Raw genomic sequence first — 21,904 nt, 5'->3', positions numbered from 1 at the left:
AACAGCTTGCTTATCAATCCCCACCCTGGCCCTGTCTGCCACATTTAAGACCCAGGTAGCAGGATGGCATAAAGATATTCCTAAGAGACAGAAGGTCTACATGATCCGGGCACCAGCCTCTGCATCTCAGGAACAGGCCTGGGCAGGTTGTGGCCTCCCTGAGCACCCACTCCCCAAAGCCACCTTACATGGCAGACATGGGATTCCCCTGCACCCTGGGGCTCAGGGTGGTGTAGAGTATAGAGGTATGGCGTCTGCCTCTAAATAAGACCTGGGTTTAGTCCTCAGACCTGCTGGATGAACTTGGGCAAGTTGCCCCATATCTCTGAGCTTTACCATCCTAAAATGGGGATAAAGTTGAGTGGAGGTCAGGGATACAAGGAACCACACACAATGCCTAACTCACAGAGTACACTCCACATGTCAAAGGCGATCCCTGTGTTAAAAACCTCTTGTTGTTAAGGGACAACATTGTCTGTAAGATGGAAGCCATGGATTGTGGGTCAGGGGGGTGGCAGGGATACAGCTTGGGATCCGCTTAGCAAGACCCAAGGTTCTGTGTACAGATGTGAGGTCCCAGATGTTTGTGATGCCATTTAAAACACGCTCCCGAGGTTGGAGCGACAGTCCAGTTGAAAGGTGATTGATCTGTAAGCATAGGTCCTGGGTTAGATCCCCAGAGCCCATGTCAAAGTGCCAAGCCTGAAATCACCATGGAGACGCAGAGTCAGGCGCCTCCTTAGGGCTCCCTGACCATTTAGGCTAAGCCATGAGTTCCAGGCCAGTGAAAGATCCTGTAGCAGAGGAAGTGGATAGCTTTCCTGAGAAAGACACTGGAAGTTGTACCCTGCCCTCCACATTCATGTACACATATGCACACAAGTGTGCACTCATACATACACACATAGGCACACACACACATACACAAGTGCACACTCACCCCCCACAAGCATACACACACACACAAGTGTGCATTCATCCATACATACACAAGCACATACACACACACTCACACAGAAGCGCGCACACACACACACACTCAGATAAGCACAGACATAAGCTCACATACACAGTAGCACACACACATAAGTGTGTACACACGCACACACACACATTTCAAAAACTACAGGGGGAGGGGCTTGAGAGATAGCTCAGAGATTAAGAGCATTGCCTGCTCTTCTAAAGGTCTTGAGTTCAATTCCCAGCAACCACATGATAGCTCACAACCATCTACAGTGAAATCTGATGCCCTCTTCTGGTCTGCAGGTGTTACAAGCAGGCAGAACACTATATACATAATAGACAAACAAACAAATCCTTAAAAATAAATAAATAAATCCTTAAAAAAAAAAGTACAGGGGCCAGTGAGATGGCTCAGTGGGTCAAGGAAGCTTGCTGTAGTAGAATGATGGCTTGAGTTGATCCATTCCACCCACATAAAAGTGGAAGGAGAAAACCAACTCCACAAAATTGTCACATGTTGTGGAACATTCAACATTCCCCCCCCCACACAAAATAATTTTCTTCTTTTTTTTTTTTTAGCAACATTTATTTTATTACACATGAATAAAACAAACTACATATGTCAGGGAGAACCATGAGACAATCATGAATTATATAAATGTTACATTCATAGTGATTTGTCAAACTTGAAGTAAACATCTTTTCTATCTTATTGGGTCTAAATTTCTGAGTGAAATTCAATATCTATCCTATCTCATCTCAATTAACTTAAATCCTTTATCTTGATCTAAAAAGATCTTATTCCTTAACCAACTAAACTTGATTGTAAAACTAAACTCTCTGGTCTTCAACCCCCTCAGAGACTTGAGAAGGAATAAAACTTAAATGCCTGAGTGAACCAGTAGTGCAGGTTAGCAGCTCCCAAAATGAAAAAATGACTGAGATAGTTTACTGCCTGAACAGCCACCCACTCTATAATGTTGAAGCATCACCTTCAGCCTTCTAGCCCAATATCTCTTTTTTAAAATATTTATTTATTTATTAATTTTGTATATAATATTATGTCTGCATGTATGCCCGCAGGCCAGAAGAAGTCACCAGATCACATTATGTATAGTTGTGAGCCACCATGTGTTTGCTGGGAATTGAATTCAGGACCTCTGAAAATGCAGACAGTGCTCTTAACCTCTGAGCTATGTCTCCAGCCCCACAAAATACTTTTTAAAGTTTTGCTTATGTATTTATGTATTTATGGCATTCATGTGGAGGTCAGAGGATAACATGTGGATGTGGAGATTGGTTCTCTCTTCCTACCACGTGAGTTCCAGGGATTGAATTCAGATGGCCAAACATGGCAGTAAGCTCCTTAGCTGGGGTGTACCTTAGTGGTGGACTGCTTGCCTAGCATGCAGGAGATCTTAGATTCAGTCAAAAGCACCCCCAAGTGCAAAGAAAGATAATCTCACATGGGGGAAGGTTGGGAGAACCACTGACCCAAGGAGAGGTGGGTCCCTGCTCGGTTCTCTCCTCTGAAGACAGCCTCACCCCTTCCAGTGTACTGCTGGGGTCAGTGATGATGGGAACTCCAAATTCACCCACAGTGCTTCCCTGAAACAGGCAAAGTGGTCTGCAAATTGCTCCCACTGTGAAGGACGGATCTGAAACTGCTAAAGAATAATATTCACAAGCCCAGTGTGGTACTGCACACCTTTGATCCCCGGCACCTGGCACGCAGATCTCTGTGAGTTCGAGACCAGCCTGCTCTACTAGCAAATTCTAGGACAGTCGGAGCTACAAAGGGACACCCTGTCTCAAGAAAACAAAACAGGCCGAGCGTGGTGGTGCACGCCTTTAATCCCAGCACTCGGGAGGCAGAGGCAGGCGGATCACTGTTGAGTTCGAGGCCAGCCTGGTCTACAAAGTGAGTCCAGGATGGCCAAGGCTACACAGAGAAACCCTGTCTCAAAAAACCAAAAAACAAAACAAAACAAAACAAACAAAAAAAAAACCCAGAACAAACAAAAAATCACTCCCCTCCCCCAAAACAAATGAAACCCTACTGGGAAGGTCCAGGGTTTGATCAACCAGCACAATGAAAAGTAAATTATAGTCTCTGAATTTTAAAATAAAATTTCATTTTTTTGTTTTCATTTTCCTCTTTTGAATGTGGGCAAGTGCATATGCCTATGTGTACACATGTATATACAGGCCAGAGGCTGGTGCAAGGAATCACCCTCCTTTTCCCTACCTCAGTCAATGAGATAGGGAGTCTCAGTCAAACCTATAGCTCACTAATGTGACTAGACTAGGTTACCACCTGTCTCTGGAGTCTGTCTTTACCTATGGATGGGATCACTAGCAGGTTAACCAGTCCACTTTTATGCATCCAGGTGGCTTCTTGGACCCTGAACTCTGACCCTCCGTGCTCTCACAGAGAAGCTAAGTTCAGTCAGTACGCAGCACTCACGTCAGCTCATAAACACTTGTAACTCCAGCTCCAGGGGGATTTGATGGCCTAGATAGCCATCAGCCAGAGTCTTGACTAGCCCAGGCTAGCCTTGAATATGTAGCAGGGGATGACCTTGAACTCCTGATCCTTGTACCTGCACTTTCTGATGCTGGGATTACAGGTGCGCACCACCATATGCAGGCTATGTGATATTGATTCAAGCCAGGCCTTCAGCTTTCTACCAACCAAGTTACAGACCCAGCCCTAAAAAAATATAATTTTGATCAGAGGTTGGCTAAATATATGGATCCAAAAGGCTGGCTGTGTGGTGCCCACACTGACGAGTTCATCGCTTTTTCTTCACTGGGCTGAAGCAGGTGCATTTCCAAACCTGGTCTCTTTGGGGTTTGCAGGTGGGCCCACGAACCACCACCTCCCAGACACACTGCCTTTGCAACCACCTCACCTTCTTCGGAAGCACGTTCCTGGTGATGCCCAATGCCGTCGACGTTCACCGGACTGCCGAGCTCTTTGCAACCTTTGAGGACAACCCCGTGGTGGTTACCACAGTGGGCTGCCTCTGCGTGGTCTACGTGCTGGTAGTGATCTGGGCCAGGAGAAAGGACATACAAGACCAGGCCAAGGTGAGGTATGGGCTTCCTGGGAATGGAAGGAGCAGAGGCTGGAGAGGCCAGAGGCCAGGGGTTAGCCCAGGCCTGAACCCCTTGGGTTATCTCAGTCAAACTGGGATCTCAGCCTATGCGTTTATAAAACATCCCCTTCCATCAAATTATCAGGGAGATTATGCACCCGATCATCAATGAAGTACTCACTATGTGCAGGCACTATCCCACTTACGTACACAGCAGCCCTGGGAGGAAGGTACCTGTGTTGGGGTGGGAGGTCACAAGGCCACCTTGTGTAAGTAATTTGCTAAAAGGACTCAGAACTCAGAATAACAGTTGAAGTAATGGTGATGGTTTACTCTTTTTGTTTGTAGGTCTATGTATGCGTAATCCTGTGTGTGTAAGTGCACATGTATGTATGTATGTATGTATGTATGTATGTATGTATGTATGTGTGTGTATGTGCCTCTGAAGACCAGAGGGCAACATCATGTGTCGTTCCTCAGAAACTGCCCTCCCTAAGTTTTGATACAGGGTTCTCTCACTGGGACCTGCGGTTTACACACAGGCTAAACCAACTGACCAGCGAGCTCTAGGGATCCCCCCTCTCTCCAGGGCTGGGCTTACAAGGCTGTGTCACTGTGCCTGGGTCCTCATGTTTGTGTGGCACTTTACTGACTGGGCCGACTCCCCACGGTGGGTACACTAAGAGAACTTGGGTTGAAAGAAGCCGATGACAGAGAGCAAAGTTGGTTCCAGCTTGTTCTCTTGCTGATGACGACAGATGGTGCTTAACTGTCCCTGAGATGCCCTGTGACAACACGGCAAATGCTGCCAATCAGAAGCTCACCTGTGTAGCTGGTCTTTGCGACTTTGTGGGTTCTTCTTTTTACCACTCTTTATTCCCCCCACCCTCAGTTTCTCCCCAAACACTAAATAGGAGAGAAACAAGATAGAGGGGAGAGGAGAATTAGGAATATCCCTCAATCTAATGTCTTTCCTTTTGTGTCTTCTTTGACCATGGCTACTAGCAAACCTCATCCAACCACACTAAACAAGCAACAACCACAGACCCTGCCTTATGTACCCACTGAAAAGTCCCCAGAATTCCAAATGTCACACAATCACAGAAACTATCAGCAGTTGGCAAAACTATGCCTCTGCTAAAGCATGAGGCAAATCATAGTCAGCTGCTGCGGACAGTCCAAAGCAGCCCCACATCCCTACACCTGGGGTTAAAATGAAAGTACATTCTTAGGATATTTCTGTGTTTTAAATAAACCAAAAGCACAGAGTTCTCACTACATGCCTGAGCTTTGGTGTCCTGGGTTTGATTGGGAGTTGGGCCCAGAGGAAGGCATAGCCCACGTGACCAACTCGTGGTCAGCTTCAGACACAGTGTGACCTGAGGTCCCACCATAAATTACATTGTCCCCAGACTGTGTGGTAGTGTTATAATAGAAAAAAAAAGAAAGAAAGAAAGAAAGAAAATTCCAACCATCCAATTTTACCAATGAAGACTCAGAAGCCAAAGGCTGGGGTGAAAAATTGCTAGCTCAGAGAGGCAGAGAAAGCACCCAGCTATGCTGGGCAGTGGTGGTGCACACCTTTAATCCCAGCCTTCATCTTAAGGAGGAGGCAACGGGGGATCAAGAGGTCAGTTAACTGGCTGAAACTGTTAGAGAGGAGCGAGAATTCTAATCCAGATAGGACTCAGGGCACACATGAGATTAGACAACAAACTGTGCAAGGAATTGTTTGGGACAAGAGTTAACAAAGGCATATGGAACGTGGGGTTGGCCTTCAGGAAGTGTTCACGAACGTCTGAGGGAATGTATAGGTGAATGCAAGGGTGAGTGTGGCAGAGCTTGGAGCTGTCCGTCTCTCACTCCCTCCTCTCTGGCGGCACCACTAGGGACAATAACACAAGTGGAATGTCATAAGATGGCATTCAGCATTCACACTGCTGTCTTTGGTTCCTCCATGACACCAAACTTTGATATTTAAACATCTCAGGTTGGGGATATAGAGGAATGGGGTAGTTCAGTAGTTAAGAGCACACACTGCTGGGCTCGGTATAGTAGAGCACGCCTTTAACCCCAGCACTTGGAGGCAGAGGCAGGAAGGTCTCTGAGTTCAAGGCCAGCCTGGTCTACACAGTAAGTTTTAGGCCAAGCATGCATAATGAGATCTGGTCTGAAAATTTAACAATAAAAACAAAACCACAAAAATGGAGCTGGGGAGATGGTTCAGTGATTAAGAGCACTTGTTGCTCTTGCAGAGGGCATGGGTTTAGTTCTGAGCACCCACATGGAGACTCACAACCATTCCTAACCCCAGTAACTCCAGCTGCAGAGGATCCACATGCATGTACATACATACACACATGCAAACAAAACACACACACATATCACAAATAACTAAAAGAAAATTACATACTGATTTTGCAGAGGGACCAAGACATAAAATAAATAACTAAAAACAAAACAAAACAAAAAACCACATACTGATTTTGCAGAGGGACCAAGTTCAAAACCCATTCCTAGAACCCACATCAGGCAGCTCACAACCACTTTTTCCACAGATTCCAGGGGATCTGATGACTATTCTGGTCTTTTAGGTCACTATGGCCATGTGTACAATGTCCCCCCACCCAGTTAATTTTAAAATATAAAAGCTGGGTGTAATGGCACACACATTTAATCTCAACACCTGGAAGCTGAGATGTGTAGATTCCTATGAGTTTGAGGCCAGCCTGGTCTACACAGAGACCTTTAGGCCAGCCAAACCTACATAGTGAGACCTTGTCTCAAAAAATAAGATTTATGCAACAAATCTTACATATCTCAGGCTGACCCCCAGAAGGCAGGCTCTAAAATGGAGTTAAGGCTGTGGGTCCTTCTAAGAGGAAGCTTTAGGGTGAGCCCCAGGGAGCTGGCACGATGGTTACGAAGCAGTGCCAGGCCACCAGTCCCCAGGAGATCTGATCATGCTGAGTGAAATGCTCAGGTCCTAGTCACACCCAGATACCTCACTGGTGGGTCATTGACCATCAGCTGCACTGAAAGAGTATGCCAGTGATGACTCTGCGTCCTCGACAGCAGACCTGCAGCAGCCAATGTAAGCCTTTCACAGGAGAGAGAGCTTCAGGGCACATCCCAGAGGTCACCACAGCCCCCAGCTGACTCAGATCTAGATTGTACAAACAGTTGGCCCACCCCACCAAACACTGAACATGCTCAGCTTAATGCCAAGTCCATTTCCAACTTACCTCCACAGGGCCACACTTCATAATGAAAGCACTTTATACTTCCTTGCTTTTGCTAGTATTTTTTCTGGAAGGCCTGCTTTCATAAAGGACAGTTCTCACTGGATCAGATAACATCGAACATAGTTTTGTTTATGCATGTTACTTGTCATGGATGACTGACTCGTTTCTTAGCTGCTGGGTGGTGGGTGCGCTCGATGAGCAGGGTCCCTCAAACGCTGTCCTTCTGCCTAGGTAAAAGTCATAGTGCTGGAGGACAATGATCCTTTCGCCCGGTATCACTACCTGGTGACCGTCTACACCGGACACCGACGAGGGGCGGCCACATCTTCAAAGGTACCTGCTGGGTGGTGGGTGTGTCTCCACCTTCTATTTTGTATTTTGGAGGGAAGACTATTCTTTAATTTAAAAAGTTAATAGTATGTATTGTGTGTGAGAGTGTGTGTATATGTGAGAGAGAGTATGTATTGTGTAAGTGTGAGAGTGTGAGTATGTGCATATGGGTGTGTGTGTGTGTGCACGTGTATGTGAATGTGTGCACAAGTCTGCATGCCTAGTTTTGTGCAGCGCTGGGATCAACACTTCTGAATGCTGGGCAAACACTGCACCGACTGAGCTGCAGTCCCGGCTACTGGTGTTCGGGTTCTAGGTGACTCTCACCCTGTATGGCTCGGATGGAGAGAGTGAGCCCCACCACCTGTCAGACCCGGATGCTGCAGTTTTTGAGCGAGGAGGGGTGGACGTTTTCCTGCTTTCCACTCTGTTCCCCCTGGGAGACCTGCGGAGCCTCAGGCTGTGGCATGACAACTCTGGGGACCGGCCATCATGGTGAGTTGGGAGACGGCAAATGACCAGGACCATTCACACCGAGTCTGTCCTCGATGCCCGAGTCAACGCCTCGTTTCCTGCATTTCACAAGCCTTTACAAACATATAGAATGGCAAAACACAAGTAAGGCAAGCAGGGTCAGAGAGGCCCCTGGCTCATGGTCCATACAAACCAGACCCGAAGGGAAGTGGGCTGCAGTCCAGCCCTGGTGTCCAGCACTGGGTCCACCCATGGCCTTTCCGCAGCAACCAATTCAAGGCTTTGTCCAACAGCTGCATGGTCAGAGCAAGATCCTATCCATTATTCCTGAGACCGAAACCAGTGACTCAGACAACTAGTGTCAGTGTGACCAGCGATCAGCATGCAGCCCCTTAGAAAAACAGCATCATCAGGCATAGTATGCACACATGCAACCCTAGTGTTTTGGGAAGGCGAGGCAGGAAGAGTGTTACAAGTTCTGCGATATCCTGGGGTACATAATGAGCTCCATGCCAGCCTGGGCTAGAGTGTGAGATTTTTATCACAAAAATGCTGGGCATGCCAGGTTTGGTAGCATATGCCTTGCAAGACAGTATCTGGGAGTCAGAAGCAGGTAGACCTCTGTGAGTTCAAGGTCTACACAGTGAGTGCCAGGACAGACAGGACAGCTACATAGAGAGACCCTCTTTCAAAAATAAAAAAATAAGACACCGGGTAGTGTTCGCCTATAATCCCAGCACTTGATTGGAGTTCAAGGTCACCCTTGGCTTCACAGACAATACAGGAAAGGGAGGGAGGGAGGGAGGAGGGAGGGAGAGAGTGGAGACAGGGAGGAGGGAGCAGGGACACTGCTTAGGTTTTATCTATTTTGACAGGGGTTCTCACTCTGTAGCCTAAGCTAGCCTTGGGGCTTCTGGCAATTTCTTGTCTCAGCCTATAAGAGCTGGGCTCAGAGGCATGAGCCATCACACCCAGCTTACTGCTGTCTTTAACTCACCAGACCCCCAGGGAGCAGACCCTGAGAGGCAGTGAACAAGTGGGGTGTCTATTAAAGAAGCCCTAGTGTCAGCACCTAGGAAGGATGGCCAGGCCTGGGATAGGCAGAGGGACAAGTCAAGCAACGTGTGGATCCCTGAAGCTGTCCCCAAGTTGGACCAAAATGTCCAAGTCCTGCATCACTGGATGTCAGTCTCCCAGGAGGCCCATGGCATGGATGTAGGTGACCTTTGGTTCCCTGATGGAACTGTGCTCATGAGAACTAGATGTGTGTAAAGCCCAGTGGCCACTCCTCTGGGAGTACCCAGGGAAGATCAGCGTTGCTCTTCCTTATTGGCTAGACAGTGACAGAGAAGCCGCTGCTAGCCTACACCTCCCGGGACAGGCAAGATGGCATCTCCTCTAAGGCTTTGAAGCAGCTCACTGGAGCACACTTTCCCACCTGGCTTCTCTTGCTTATGGCTGGGTGTCCCGAGTAGGGGGTTTGGAGTTTTCAAATGTGTCTCCCGGCACCCTGCGGCTTCTCTGCAGGAGACCAGCTGTCACCCAGAATGCATGCACTTTCTCCACATGCTCCTGTTTTGGGGGTTCATTTTCTGAAGGTCTTATCTCTGTGGTGTCCCAGGGAGTCCCACCCCCATACCTTGTCCCCTGGGCTGCGTCTCCCTTCTCCAGGTATGTGAGCCGGGTGCTGGTGTATGAGCCCGTCATGGACCGGAAGTGGTATTTCCTCTGCAACTCTTGGCTGTCCATCGATGTCGGAGACTGTGTCCTTGACAAGGTGTTTCCTGTGGCCACAGAGCAGGACAGGAAGCAGTTTAGGTATTTCTTTTCTGTCTTTTCTGATGATTTGATTGGTATGGTGGCTAGTTCTATGTAAATGTGATGCAAAGTAGAATCATCTGGAGAGAGAAACCTCAGTTGAGAAAATGCTTCCACCAGATTGGCCTGTGGGCAAGCCTGTGATGCATTTTCTTCATTGAGGATTGATGTGGGAGGAGCCAGTTCACTGTGGGCAGAAGCACTCCAGGGAGGTGGCCCTGGGGACTCCAAGAAAGAAGGCTGACCACGCCTGTAGGTCTGCACCTCTGATAGTGCCTGCGGAGTTCCTTTTACTGGGGGAAGGTAAACAGGTGAACAGTATATCGCACGGCCTCTGCTTCCCTTCTTCCCCACATGATGGAGTTTAAACTATCAGATGAAATCAACCCTTTCCTCCCCAAGCTGATTTTTGGTCATGGTGTTTTGTCCAAGCAACAGAGACCCAAGTAAGATAAGTGTTGATTTAGATGCTGGTGCTTTGCAGCCCTTTTTTGTGGTTTTACTATGGGTGGGGTTTCGGCTCACGCTTCCTTTTGGCTTGTTCATTCCTCCATTCCCTTTCCTGATGTTTTTCCTTCCACATTGGTCTGCAAACACATGAACACTAACACGTGCATGCACACACACATCACTATACATTGTTATTTTGTGTGTGTGTGTGTGTGTGTGTGTGTGTGTGTGTGTGTGTGTGTTGGTTGGTTTTATGCACATGGGAGACAGAGGTCATTCCTCATAACCATCCACCTTGTGTTTGGAGATGGGTCTCTCACTGGCCCACAACTTGCCATTTTGACTAGGCTGGCTCACCAGTGAGTCCCAGAAGCCCCTCCATCTGTCTCTGCCTCCACAGCTTTAGAATTACAAGGATGTCACCACACTTACCTTTTTACATATAAGATGGGAATTGAACCCAGGTCCTCATAAGGCAAACACTTTACCAAAGCTACCCACCAGGCCACTTATTTTTCATCTATGGCATTACTGGAAAAATGTTGCCTTTTGTCTTTAGCATAATGAATGTACCATGGTCATCCTTTGAGGAGAATATATTTAGGTCAAATAATTTTCTTTATTTTTGTTTGAAAAAGGGTCTCACGTATCCCAGGCAATGAGCCAAGGATGATGTTAAGCTCTTGATGCTCCTGCCTCTGTCTCCCAAGTACTGGGATTACAGGCAGATTGCATCATTCCCAGCATTCCTAGGGCTTTGCAGCAGCACACAGAATGATGGCGGATTTACTCACACTCATCAAAGGCAGTAGTTCTGCTTCCAGGCCATTTATTCTGGTGGCTTCCTCTCCCAGGGGGCCTTCCGAAGGAATAAATTCTGAATTAGAGATCTGGGTACCAAAGAGGCTGACACAGAAGGTGCCATGTGTGGTGGGTCCTAAATTGATAATACAATAGCTATTTTATCAAATTGAAATTACAGCCAAGATACCATGAACACTGACCACTGACCTACATGTTCACGCCACCTCAATGACTTACAAATATGACGATTTTACTTGGCTGATACAGACAAGCTATAGTGAGTGTGAGGCTAGCCTGAGCTACATGAGATTCTGAATCAAATCAGTAACAACTATGACTTTAAATCCTTCCAAACATCTCATAAGGACAATGCTGTCATTATCTTGAAGTCAATGAAAGTGAGATGTGAAAAATTTTGTGTCACTTGCCTGAGGTCACAGGGCTGGAAGAAGGCAGGCTAGGACTCCAACTCTCTTTTTACACATGCTGTGAACGTTGCTCAGTTGGTAGTGTGCTTGACTAGCAGGCACAAAGTCTGGGGTTCCATCCCCAGCTCCGTATAAACTGGGTGTGGTGATGCATGCCTGTAATTCTAGCACGTAGAAAGCAGAAGCCGGGCTGGAGAAATGGCTCAGAGGTTTAAGAGCACTGTCTGCTCTTCCAGAGATCCTGAGTTCAATTCCCAGCAACCACAAGGTGGTTTACAATCATCAATAATGTGATCTGATGCCCTCTTCTGGCCTGCAGGTGTATATGCAGGCAAAGAAGGGTATACATAATGAATTAATTAATTTTTTAAAAAAAGAAAGTGGAAGCCAGAGGGTCAGGAGTGCAGGGTCATTCTCCAATAGCAATTGTGAGACCGGCCTGGGCTACAGGAGAATCTGTGTCAAAAGTAAAATCACAATCTGCTGATTTTTAAAAAATGTGTGTGGTGTATGTACGTGTCTGTCTGTGACCTGGGCTTTGTGTAGAGGTCAGAGGACAACTCTTTGAGAATTGGTTCTTCCACTTCTTTGAGATGTTATGTGTATGTATGCTTTGCCTACATGTATGTCTGGGCACCCTGTGCATGCACTGCCTGTGGATACCAGGAAAAGGTGACAGATCCCTTGGAACTGGAGCTACAAAGAGTTGTTAGCTGCCATCATGCGAATGCTGGAAACCAAACTTAAACAGTTGGACCTCCTTTCCTTCTTTTTCTTTTCTTTCTTTCTTTTGTTTTATGACAGGGTTTCTCTGTGTAGCCTTGGCTGTCCTGGACTCACTTTGTAGATCAGGCTGACTTCGAACTCTCAGAGAGCCACCTGCCTCTGCCTCTACTGGGATTGCAGGTGTGCACCACCATGCCCAGCTCCATGGGCCTCTTCCTAAGGCAGGTCTCTGCTGCTTCATTGAGAGCTTTTCCTGCCTGCACCTCCCATAGTACCTTAGGAGTGCTCTGGGTTAAAAGCCACTTAATCCAGTTTTTTGTTTTTTTTTAATGTGTTCATACTTGTGGTGTAGAAAGGGATTTTACCCACTGAGCCATCTTGCTGACCCCCAAACAGGCTAAATCTTATAGCTAAATCTCAGGTCCCAGATTGTTTTTGTTTGTGGAGGTGGAAGGCGAATTCAAGACAGGGTTTCTTTTTGTAACAGCTTTGGCTGCCTGAAACTCAAGGGTTAGGGTTAGGGTATAGTCCACGATGGTTTCGAACTCACAAAGATCCACTTGTTTCTGCCTCCCAAGTGCTGGGATTAAAGGCATGCCCCATCACACCTGGCTCCAGGTTGCTTTTAAGTGAGCAGTCCCACTGTATTCAACCAGTCCCACTGCATTCCTGATTCTTTAAATTCATATTTCCCGCCCCCGCCTCTCTCTGTCTTTGTCTCTGTCTCTCTCCTGACCTGTCCACAGCCACCTGTTTTTCACAAAAACCTCCACGGGCTTCCAGGATGGACACATCTGGTATTCAGTCTTCTGTAACTCCACTCGGAGCAGCTTCACACGTGTGCAGAGGGTGTCCTGTTGCTTCTCGATGCTTCTCTGCACCATGCTGACCAGCATCATGTTCTGGGGTGTCCCTAAGGACCCCGCTGAGCAGAAGATGGACTTGGGTAAATCTTCGCATTGCTTCTCTAAAACTAATTTCTTTATTTTTATTTTACATGCATTGGCGTTTTGCCTGTATGTATGTCTGTGTGAGGGTGTCAGATCTTAGCATTACAGGCAGTTGTGAGCTGCCATGTAGGTGCTGGGAATTGAACCTGGGTCCTCTGGAAGAGCAGCCAGTGCTCTTGGCATTGTTTTTCCGATGGCTGCAGCTGGTGGGCGCCAGCCCAGCAAGACCTCTTTTATCTAGAGGAGATTTTTAGTTTTGCTTGATTAGTTTGATATTCAGAGACAGAGTCTTACTAAGTGTCACTAACCAATGCAGGTGTGTGCCACCATGCCTAACTTGGCTCAGTCTTTGTGTCTTGTGTGCACATGTAAGTGGAAACCAGAGTTCAGGCGTGGTATTGCTCTTCAGGAACCATTCCCTGTCCATTTTTGAAGATAGGGGCCTTACGCTCATCAGCTGGGCTCCACTGGCTGGCCAAAATGTCTCAGGATCTGCCTTGCCTGGCCCTCCTCTCAGCACTGGGGTTACCAGCAGGTGCCACCCTGTCTGGGTTTTTACAGTGGTGCTTGGGATCGTGGGATACATGTTCCCAAGCTTGCACGGGAACCACTTTTACAGACCCAGCTGCCTCCTCAGCCCCCTTGTTTCAGCTTCACTGGTGTGGTTGGCCGTGTTCCTTCACAGCTGACCTTAGCCTCTGGCCATCACAAAGAGTAAGCTGAGCCCCACGGCCCGGGCTCATGGTAAACTGCCTTGTTAGCGTGGACTATCTGGCTCAGCCCATAGCTCTGTGTACGCTAAGGACCTTTTAGGAGCTGGGAAGACATCTAAAGGCTCATAGGCCACCTTCCAGGAGGATTTGTGCGTGCTTGGTCCTTCACTGTGTAGCTGCCTTCTGCTGAGAGGCCTCTGGGCATCTGTCTGCATTTGACCTCTCCTTCCCTTCGCTTTTCCCCCAGGCAAAATTGAGTTCACTTGGCAGGAGGTGTTGATTGGATTGGAGAGCTCCGTCCTTATGTTTCCGATCAACCTCCTGATTGTCCAGATCTTTCGGAACACCCGACCTCGGCTCCTAATGGAGAAGGATGGGAAAGGGGAGCAGGGACCCCCTAACCTGACTCCCTCACCGCAGCCCATGGAGGAGGGACTTCTGACACCTGAAACAGTGACCAAGGCACGTCCTCAGCCTCAGCTTGTGTATGAATGGAAAAGGGGTGCTCTGAGCTGGCAGTAGTGGAGGTGTAGGCTGGTGCATGGGCCCTGGAAGCCTGAATTATCTGACAATCTCAGTTGCCAAGATTCTCCAGCTGAGAACATACAAACTGACGTGTTACGTATGTGGGCGCACTTGCGCATGCGCCCCAGGCACATGCACACCTTTTGAGTACCTGTTGTGTGCAAAATATCCTAACCCCCCCTGAAACTGTTGATAAATTCTTTCCCTGGAAGGAGACACAGGCAATATCTACCCTCCTTTAGACTCCAAGAACAATCCAAAGTACGAGTCCACCTAATTCGCTTGGAGAAACCAGTGGGGTTTACTAGGCTTCCTGACAGAGCGATGGTGAAGGGTTATAGACAGGGGGATGGGTGACCTTAGAGCAGTGACCCTGGAAGTGGGGCACACAGCAGTGACAATTTCTGTCCTAGGTAGGGTTTCCTTGCTGTGAAGAGACACGGCGACCACGGCAATACTTATGAAGGAAAACATTTAACGGGGTCTGGCTTATGGTTTCAGAGGTTTAGACCATCATCTTCATGGCAGGAAACATGGCAGCATGCAGGCAGACAAGGTGTTGGAAGAGCTGAGAGTTCTCCACCAGGATCTGCAGGGAGCGGAAGGGGACAGTGTTCCACGCTGGGCCCAGCTTGCGCATAGGAGATCTCATAGCCTCGCCCTCTACAATGACACACTTCCTCTAACAAGGCCACACTTCCTAATAGGGCCAGTACATGAGTCTATGGGGACCATGGCTATCCAAACCTCACAGCTCCTTTAGGCCTGTGTAGGTGGAGCCCCTGCTCCTCCTTCCTCACCAATCTCCTCTAATTCCTGCGTTCAAGACCTAACACAGCTAAGTCAGACTAGGAGGGGGTTGAGGGCCCCCTCCTACTAGGGAAGGTAGGTAGTCCACAGCCAGCTGTCACGTCCTTCTGTGAACAGGCCCAGAAGAACTGAAGATGGCAGCAGTGTGGTCCTAAGGACGGTGCTGTACTGCAGACCCCGAGGCCAGAAGCCCATAAAAATAGACACGTCTGCCTGCACACGTGTACTTGATAAACTTTTAACCCTTGCTCTGTGTGTGTGTGTGTGTGTGTGTGTGTGTGTGTGTGTGTGTGTGGTGATTTGAGTAATGCAGCCTTGGAACAAGTCCATTCAGGCTTACAAGAGAGATTTTAGTGGCTGCAGATCATGCTTCCGAGGGCGAAGCTGGAGTTGAAACAGGGGTCACACAGCCCAGGCCACAGGCTCTCAGCCACGATGCCTGTGGCTCATGTTCCCTCACTCACTGGCCTTTCTTACAGGGTATACAACAGCTCATCAGCTCCCTGTTTAAAGCCCTGAAGGTGTCGCCCCCAGCCTCAGGCTGGGACCCCATGAACCAAATGGACATTAACTACCTCCTCACCTTGATGGAAGACATCATCTGTCCAGAGGACGCAACAGGACAAGAAGTCTGGGAGGGAGCCAAAGGGAGAGAGGAGCCTTTCACCTTCACCCGTGGGTCTGTACAACACAAAGGTAAGCCCTTCCCAGTTCTGTGCCAATGGAAGTGGTCCTCTGGAATCAGGTGGTCCAGGATGGATATCAGGACCTTGCCTCCAGCTCCCAAATGCTGGGACTGCAGGCACACGTGGCATGCACAGCTTCATACTCCTTTAGAAATGATTGCACTTATTATTGTATGTGGGTAAGAGCGTACTTTGAGGTCAGAGGACAACTTGCCATGTGGGCCATCCATCTTGGCAGCAAGTGTCTATGGCCCCCAGGCCATCTTCCTGACCCTTGTTTTGTTTATGATGTCACGTCTATGATGTAAAACAAACAAAAAAGAAATATTTAAGCATTTGGGGGGTATGGCAGTGACTGTCTGAAATCCCGGCACTTAGCACTCAGGGGCGAAGACAGGAGGATCAGGAAGGAGGTCACTGTCATTTCTGCCAACACTGAAAGCTTGAGGCCAGCCTAGGATACATGAAGCACTGTCTCAAAGGTGAGGGACCAGCAATAAAAACACTGCAGAGGAGCTGGGAATGGAACAGATCGCAGTGGGAGAGCACGAGACGAGTCCCTGGAGTCTGTCCCCCAGCACTGAGAGAAATACTGAGAATCTGACATTTCAACAAACCAACTGTAGACAAACTGTAATGGGGATGGTGGGTAAAGATGCTTGCCTCCCCACCCAGCTCCCTGAGTTCAATCCCAGGACCCACTCAGAGAAAAGAGAGAAGCAGTTCCCACACATTGTCCTCTGATGTCCATATCCACCTGGTATGTGAGTGCCCAATGCGCGTACACATACCAGATAGATGATAGATAAATAAATAGATAGATAGATAGATAGGTAGGTAGGTAGATAGAGAGATAGATAGATAGATAGGAAGGACAGACAGACAGATGCTTGATAGATATATCTACGATAGATGATGGAGATACATGAGGTAAGTATATAGATGATAGAGCTAGATAATAGGTAGATGATAATGACAGACAGACAGACAGACAGACAGACAGACAGATGATGGATAAAGTCAGACATAGCTGTTGCTCACATTTGTAATCCCAGCAGTTAGGAGGCCAACGCAGTAGGATCACCAGTTTGAAACCCGCCTAGGCTACAAAGCAAAATCCTATGAAGGAAGAAGAGGGAAAGGAGGAAGAGGCAAAAGAAGAGTTTGAAAAGGGAAGGAAAGGAGGAAGGAGAGAGAGAACATTAAGATGGCTTACAAGGTGCAAGCACTTGCCACCAAGCCACACACATGCACACGCGTGCGCGCGCGCGCACACACACACACACACACACACACACACACACACACACACGATAAGTAATACGTGCTCAAGCATCTTTATATTTTTGGTTGTGATCCTAGCCTTTAATGGCCGAGCCATCTCTCCAGCCCGCTTAGTCATCTTAAAAAGAGGAAAAGGAAGTGAAGCTCAGCTCCTGATACAATCAGAGGAAATTACTATTGGTTGGCTAGTTGATGGGATTATTGTTAAGCACCTTAAAATTTTGTAACGCTGTTGCAGGTTTTTATTGTTATATTTCTATTTTGAAGTTAACGATGCGACCTTTTGAAGGCTTCACCTCCGGCAGAAATGCATGGGCACACTGAATGAAATGGTTCAAGCGTTAAGGCTTGCTGCTGAGTTGTCTGACATACAAGCCTGTAATCCCAGACCTCAAGAGGCTGACTCAGTAGGACGCTGAGTTCCAGGCCAGCCTAGGCATTCCCAAAAGTAAAGCCACGTGAAGAGGCCACTCGGAAGCAGGGCATGCTGCTCCGGGCTTTTGCTCTCTCTCCTGGATGTTTGAAGTGTATTCTGTTCTGTGAGACAGGTCTCACTACTTAGATCAGGCTGGCCCTGAACTTGTTATGACAGGCACGCAAGCACCACGCACCTGGCTCATTTGGAAGGTTTCATAGTTTAAGAAGTGGAAACAAGGCTAGTGAGACGGCTCTGTGGTTAAGAGGGTCTGCTGCTCTTGCAGAGGACCCAGATCCTGTTCCCAGCACCCACATCACAACTGCCTGTAACTCTAGTTCCAAGGGAGCCAGTACCCTCTTCTGGCCTCTGAAGCACTCATAAACATGAGGAAAAAAATAATAAAAAATAAATGTTTTAAAATGTGAAAACAGAAGACTAGGACTTACCCCATCTTTGGCACTAGACAAGACTGGACTTAAATTCACGTCTAACCACATGGAAGGCTTTGTAGCTAAGATGTCCCATGTCTAGGGTAGACTCTAGATGGAAAGCTAGTAAGATGGCTCAGTTGGAAAGGAGGCTTGATACCAAGCCTGACAACTTGAGTGCAGTCCCCAAAGCCCCAGGACCCACATGGTGGAGGAGGAAACTACTCCTGAAAGTTGTTCTCTGACCTCCACATGAGTGCTGTGGCACAAGTGTGGGCACACAGACACGCACATATGCAGACACACACACACACACACACACACACACACAGAGAGAGAGACAGAGAGACAGAGACAGAGACAATAGGTAAATAAATGTAATTTAAAAAACAAAGACTTGGGCAGGGTAGTAAGAGCACTGTTAGCTCTTCTAGAAGTTCTGAGTTCAATCCCCAGCAGCCACACGGTAGCTCATAACCATCTATTCAGGATCTGATACCCTCTTCTGGCATGCAGGTGCACATGCAGATAGAGCACTCATACATAAAATAAATAAATAAAATGTTTAAAAAAAACAAAACAAACAAACAAAAAACCACCCGAGGGAAATGCCCAAACAATGATCACTTAAAGTTAGTCGACGCTGAAGCAGGGGTTGAGGGAAAGTGTGCCCTTCTCTTCATAAGTAAGGACATTTTCAAACTGTCCCTGATAAAAAGTGAAAAGAAAAACACTGATACCCTAGCTGGGTGTTCGAGGCCAGCCTCTGCACTGCAGATTTCCTACACCTGGCATGCAGCCTGTGACCTCAAGGCTGCAGCTATGGTTGTTTTTATTGTAGCCAGTTCATTGTCACTCATCACCCTCTGGTCACTCTCCCCTCTGTCTCCCAGAGAGCACATGGCACCCCAAGTCCAAGCTGGTGGTGAGTGGCCTTTGGAAGGACAGCATCTACGGGCAGTGTCTCTACCTTCAACTGGAGCACGTGGAGAGGGAGCTACGGCTGGTGGGGCCCCAAGGCTTCCTGCATCGCCACAGCCATGCCCAGGCCCTCAGGCAGCTACATGTCCTGAAGGGCCACCTCTGGGGACAGCCTGGCAGCCCAGCACTAGCACATTCCAGGTGATCTACTTCCTGAATGGACACCCCTTCCCTCTCCAGCCTGGGGCTACAGGCCCGGGCACCTTGACCAGCCTTGAAAAGATGTCCACCCAGACCATGCAGGCAGAAGGGACTCAGGGTTTCTTTGAGTACCCTCAAAGCCAACAGGCCTTAAAAGGACAGGGTTACTTTCTGGAAGATACTCAGCTTTTTGCACAGAGCTCTGCAGTTTGTGGCCATATTCGTGTCAGCTCTTCTGCAGTCTGCAGTGTTGGAGCAGTGTCCCAGTCTCTCAGACATGTAGCACTCCTGACTCAAACTTAAAGGATATTTTCTTCTATTTATTTGATTGTTTGTTTGTTTGTTTGTTTGTTTATTATAATGCTGGGGAATAAGCCTTACCCTTATCCATGCCAGGGAGTCTCTCTGCAAGTGTTCATGAAAATAATCAGTAAACTTTGAGGACAGGTTATTTGATGACAGAAGTAAATGTGCCAGGCCTGACGCACAATTCTATCGCCCCACATGCTAGGGATACTGAAGCAGGAAGATCACACATGCAGACGGCTTGAGCTACATGGCAAGTTCAAGGCCAACCTGGGTGTTTTAGTTAAGGTTACTGTTGCTGCGATAAAACACCGTGCCCAAAAGCAAGCTAGTGAAAGAAGGGTTTATCCAGCTGGCACTTTCACTTTGCTGTTCATCACTGGGGGAAGTCAGGACAGGAACTCCAACAGGGCAGGCACCTGGAGGCAGGAGCTGATGCAGAAGCCATGAAAGGGTGCCGCTTACTGGCTTGTCCCTCATGCCATGGTCAATCTGCTTTCTTATAGAACCCAGGACCACAGCACAGGCATGGTCCTACTACAATGGGCTGGGCCCGCCCCTGTCAATCACTAATTAAGAAAATGTCCTCCAGGCTTGCCTACAGCCTGATCTTATGGAGACCTTTTCTGAATTGAGGCTCCCTCTCGGAGGACGCTAGCTGTGTAGCTGGCGTAAAACTAGCCAGTGCTTTGTTTTGTTTGTTTTTGTTGTTGTTTTTTTGTTTGTTTTGCTTTTGCCTGGCATTAATATCTGTGCCCCCAACTTATGTGCCTGCAGAGGCCAAAAGAGGGCTTTGGGGTTATATACAGTTGTGAGCTGCCATCTGGTGCTGATTAGAACCCGGAACCCAGGTCCTCTGAAAGAACAGCCAGGGCTCTTAACCGCTGAGTCATCTCTGCAGTGCCTATATTCCCTTTTTCTTGTTGTTTTGAAAGAAGGTCTCTCTATATAAGCCTGGCTGTCCTGGAACTCACTATGTGGACCAGGTTGCCCTCAAATTTATAGAGATACTCCACCTGCCTCTGCCTCCCAAGGCCGGTAAGTGCTGTGGGGTTACTGGCTTGATGCCTTTTGTATGATGAGACTCTTTTATAATAAAAGATTTAAAAAAAAATTTTTTTTAAGTAGGCTTCTGGGCTTGCTGTTAGGGACTGCCCCCTAGGCAGCACTGGACAAATGACAGCCTATAGAACAGCTGTTTCAGGGACTGTCACCTAGCCAGCGCTGGACAAATACAGAGCAGCACTTTCAGGCAGGTACAAAGTACAGAGGAGAAACAGGCTCTCAGAGGTCAGAGCAGCTTACCCAAGGGTATTTGGAGGATGAGGCCAGAATGGGACTTGAGTGCAGGTCTTCGGTTGCCACCCTGACTGTGTCAGTCTATCCTCTTTTGCAGCACTCCTCAGGCCAGCAAGACCCCCCGTGGCCTGCCCTGGTGGTGTGTCCTAGTGGGCTGGCTCCTGGTGGCAGCCACCAGTGGGGTGGCAGCCTTCTTCACCATGCTGTATGGCCTGCACTATGGTAGGGCCAGCTCCTTCAAGTGGCTCATCTCCATGGCTGTCTCCTTTGTGGAGAGTGTGTTCGTCACCCAACCCCTGAAGGTCAGAACCCCCCCCCCCCTTCAAAGTGTCTGCCCATGTCCCTTATACCTACCTTTACCCTCTTGTGATCAGTTCTTTTTCAAGCATAGCTATTATTTTTTAATATTCATTTAACAAACGCATGAGCTGCAACCTCTCTGCTGGCCCCAGAGCAGAGATAACAGAGATAGAACCATAATAGCCCCCAAAAGACTTGTCCCTCAGTCCAGTGTTATACCAGAGCTAACAGTTCATAATCACCATCATCCTAATCACGAGGTCCTGGGTCCAATGCCCAGCACTCTCACCAAAAACTCATAGACATCTCTCTACAACCCATTGAAAGGACTGCTCCCTTCAGAAACTTGCTCCTATTCCTGATTATAAAAATTATGAGCATATTAGCCTTGGAAACTAAGCCAGGCTTGGAACTTTGGGAGCAGGGACAGATCCGCCTCTGGAAGGAGCCAGGCAGTTGCCAGTCACCATGGGACTGGGGAAATCGTAAGAGGAAAGTGACCATTAAGGGACTCAATACTCATGCTTGGGTACTTGGTTTTGTTTGGCTTTGAGACAGGGTCTTCCCATGCGGTCCCTGCTAGCAGGGCACTCAGTGTGTAGCCCAGGCTTGCTTTGAATTGAGGGCAATCCTCCTGCCTCAGCTACCCAAGTGCTGAATGAAACTAGATATGCACCACCACCATACCCAGCTACTGGAAGTTTTACTCCTGTAGGACATCTCA

General features: G+C 48.0%; 1 protein-coding gene across 2 annotated transcripts in view; it reads left to right on the top strand.

Moving 5' to 3' along the window:
• Pkd1l2 (polycystin 1 like 2) overlaps positions 1-21,904 on the top strand; it is a 90,290-nt gene that overhangs the window by 47,952 nt on the left and 20,434 nt on the right. For both annotated transcript variants that reach the window (XM_051168732.1, XM_051168731.1), the window contains exons 24-32: positions 3,826-4,056; positions 7,541-7,642; positions 7,956-8,134; positions 9,785-9,931; positions 13,086-13,285; positions 14,250-14,455; positions 15,817-16,033; positions 19,047-19,275; positions 20,978-21,182. In XM_051168732.1, coding sequence (XP_051024689.1) covers positions 3,826-4,056; positions 7,541-7,642; positions 7,956-8,134; positions 9,785-9,931; positions 13,086-13,285; positions 14,250-14,455; positions 15,817-16,033; positions 19,047-19,275; positions 20,978-21,182 — 1,716 coding nt within the window. The remainder of the gene's footprint in view (positions 1-3,825; positions 4,057-7,540; positions 7,643-7,955; positions 8,135-9,784; positions 9,932-13,085; positions 13,286-14,249; positions 14,456-15,816; positions 16,034-19,046; positions 19,276-20,977; positions 21,183-21,904) is intronic.

Source organism: Acomys russatus, chromosome 26 (assembly GCF_903995435.1).
Source record: "Acomys russatus chromosome 26, mAcoRus1.1, whole genome shotgun sequence".
NCBI classification, from domain to species: domain Eukaryota; kingdom Metazoa; phylum Chordata; class Mammalia; order Rodentia; family Muridae; genus Acomys; species Acomys russatus.
This window is presented reverse-complemented; position numbering and strand designations above follow the sequence as displayed.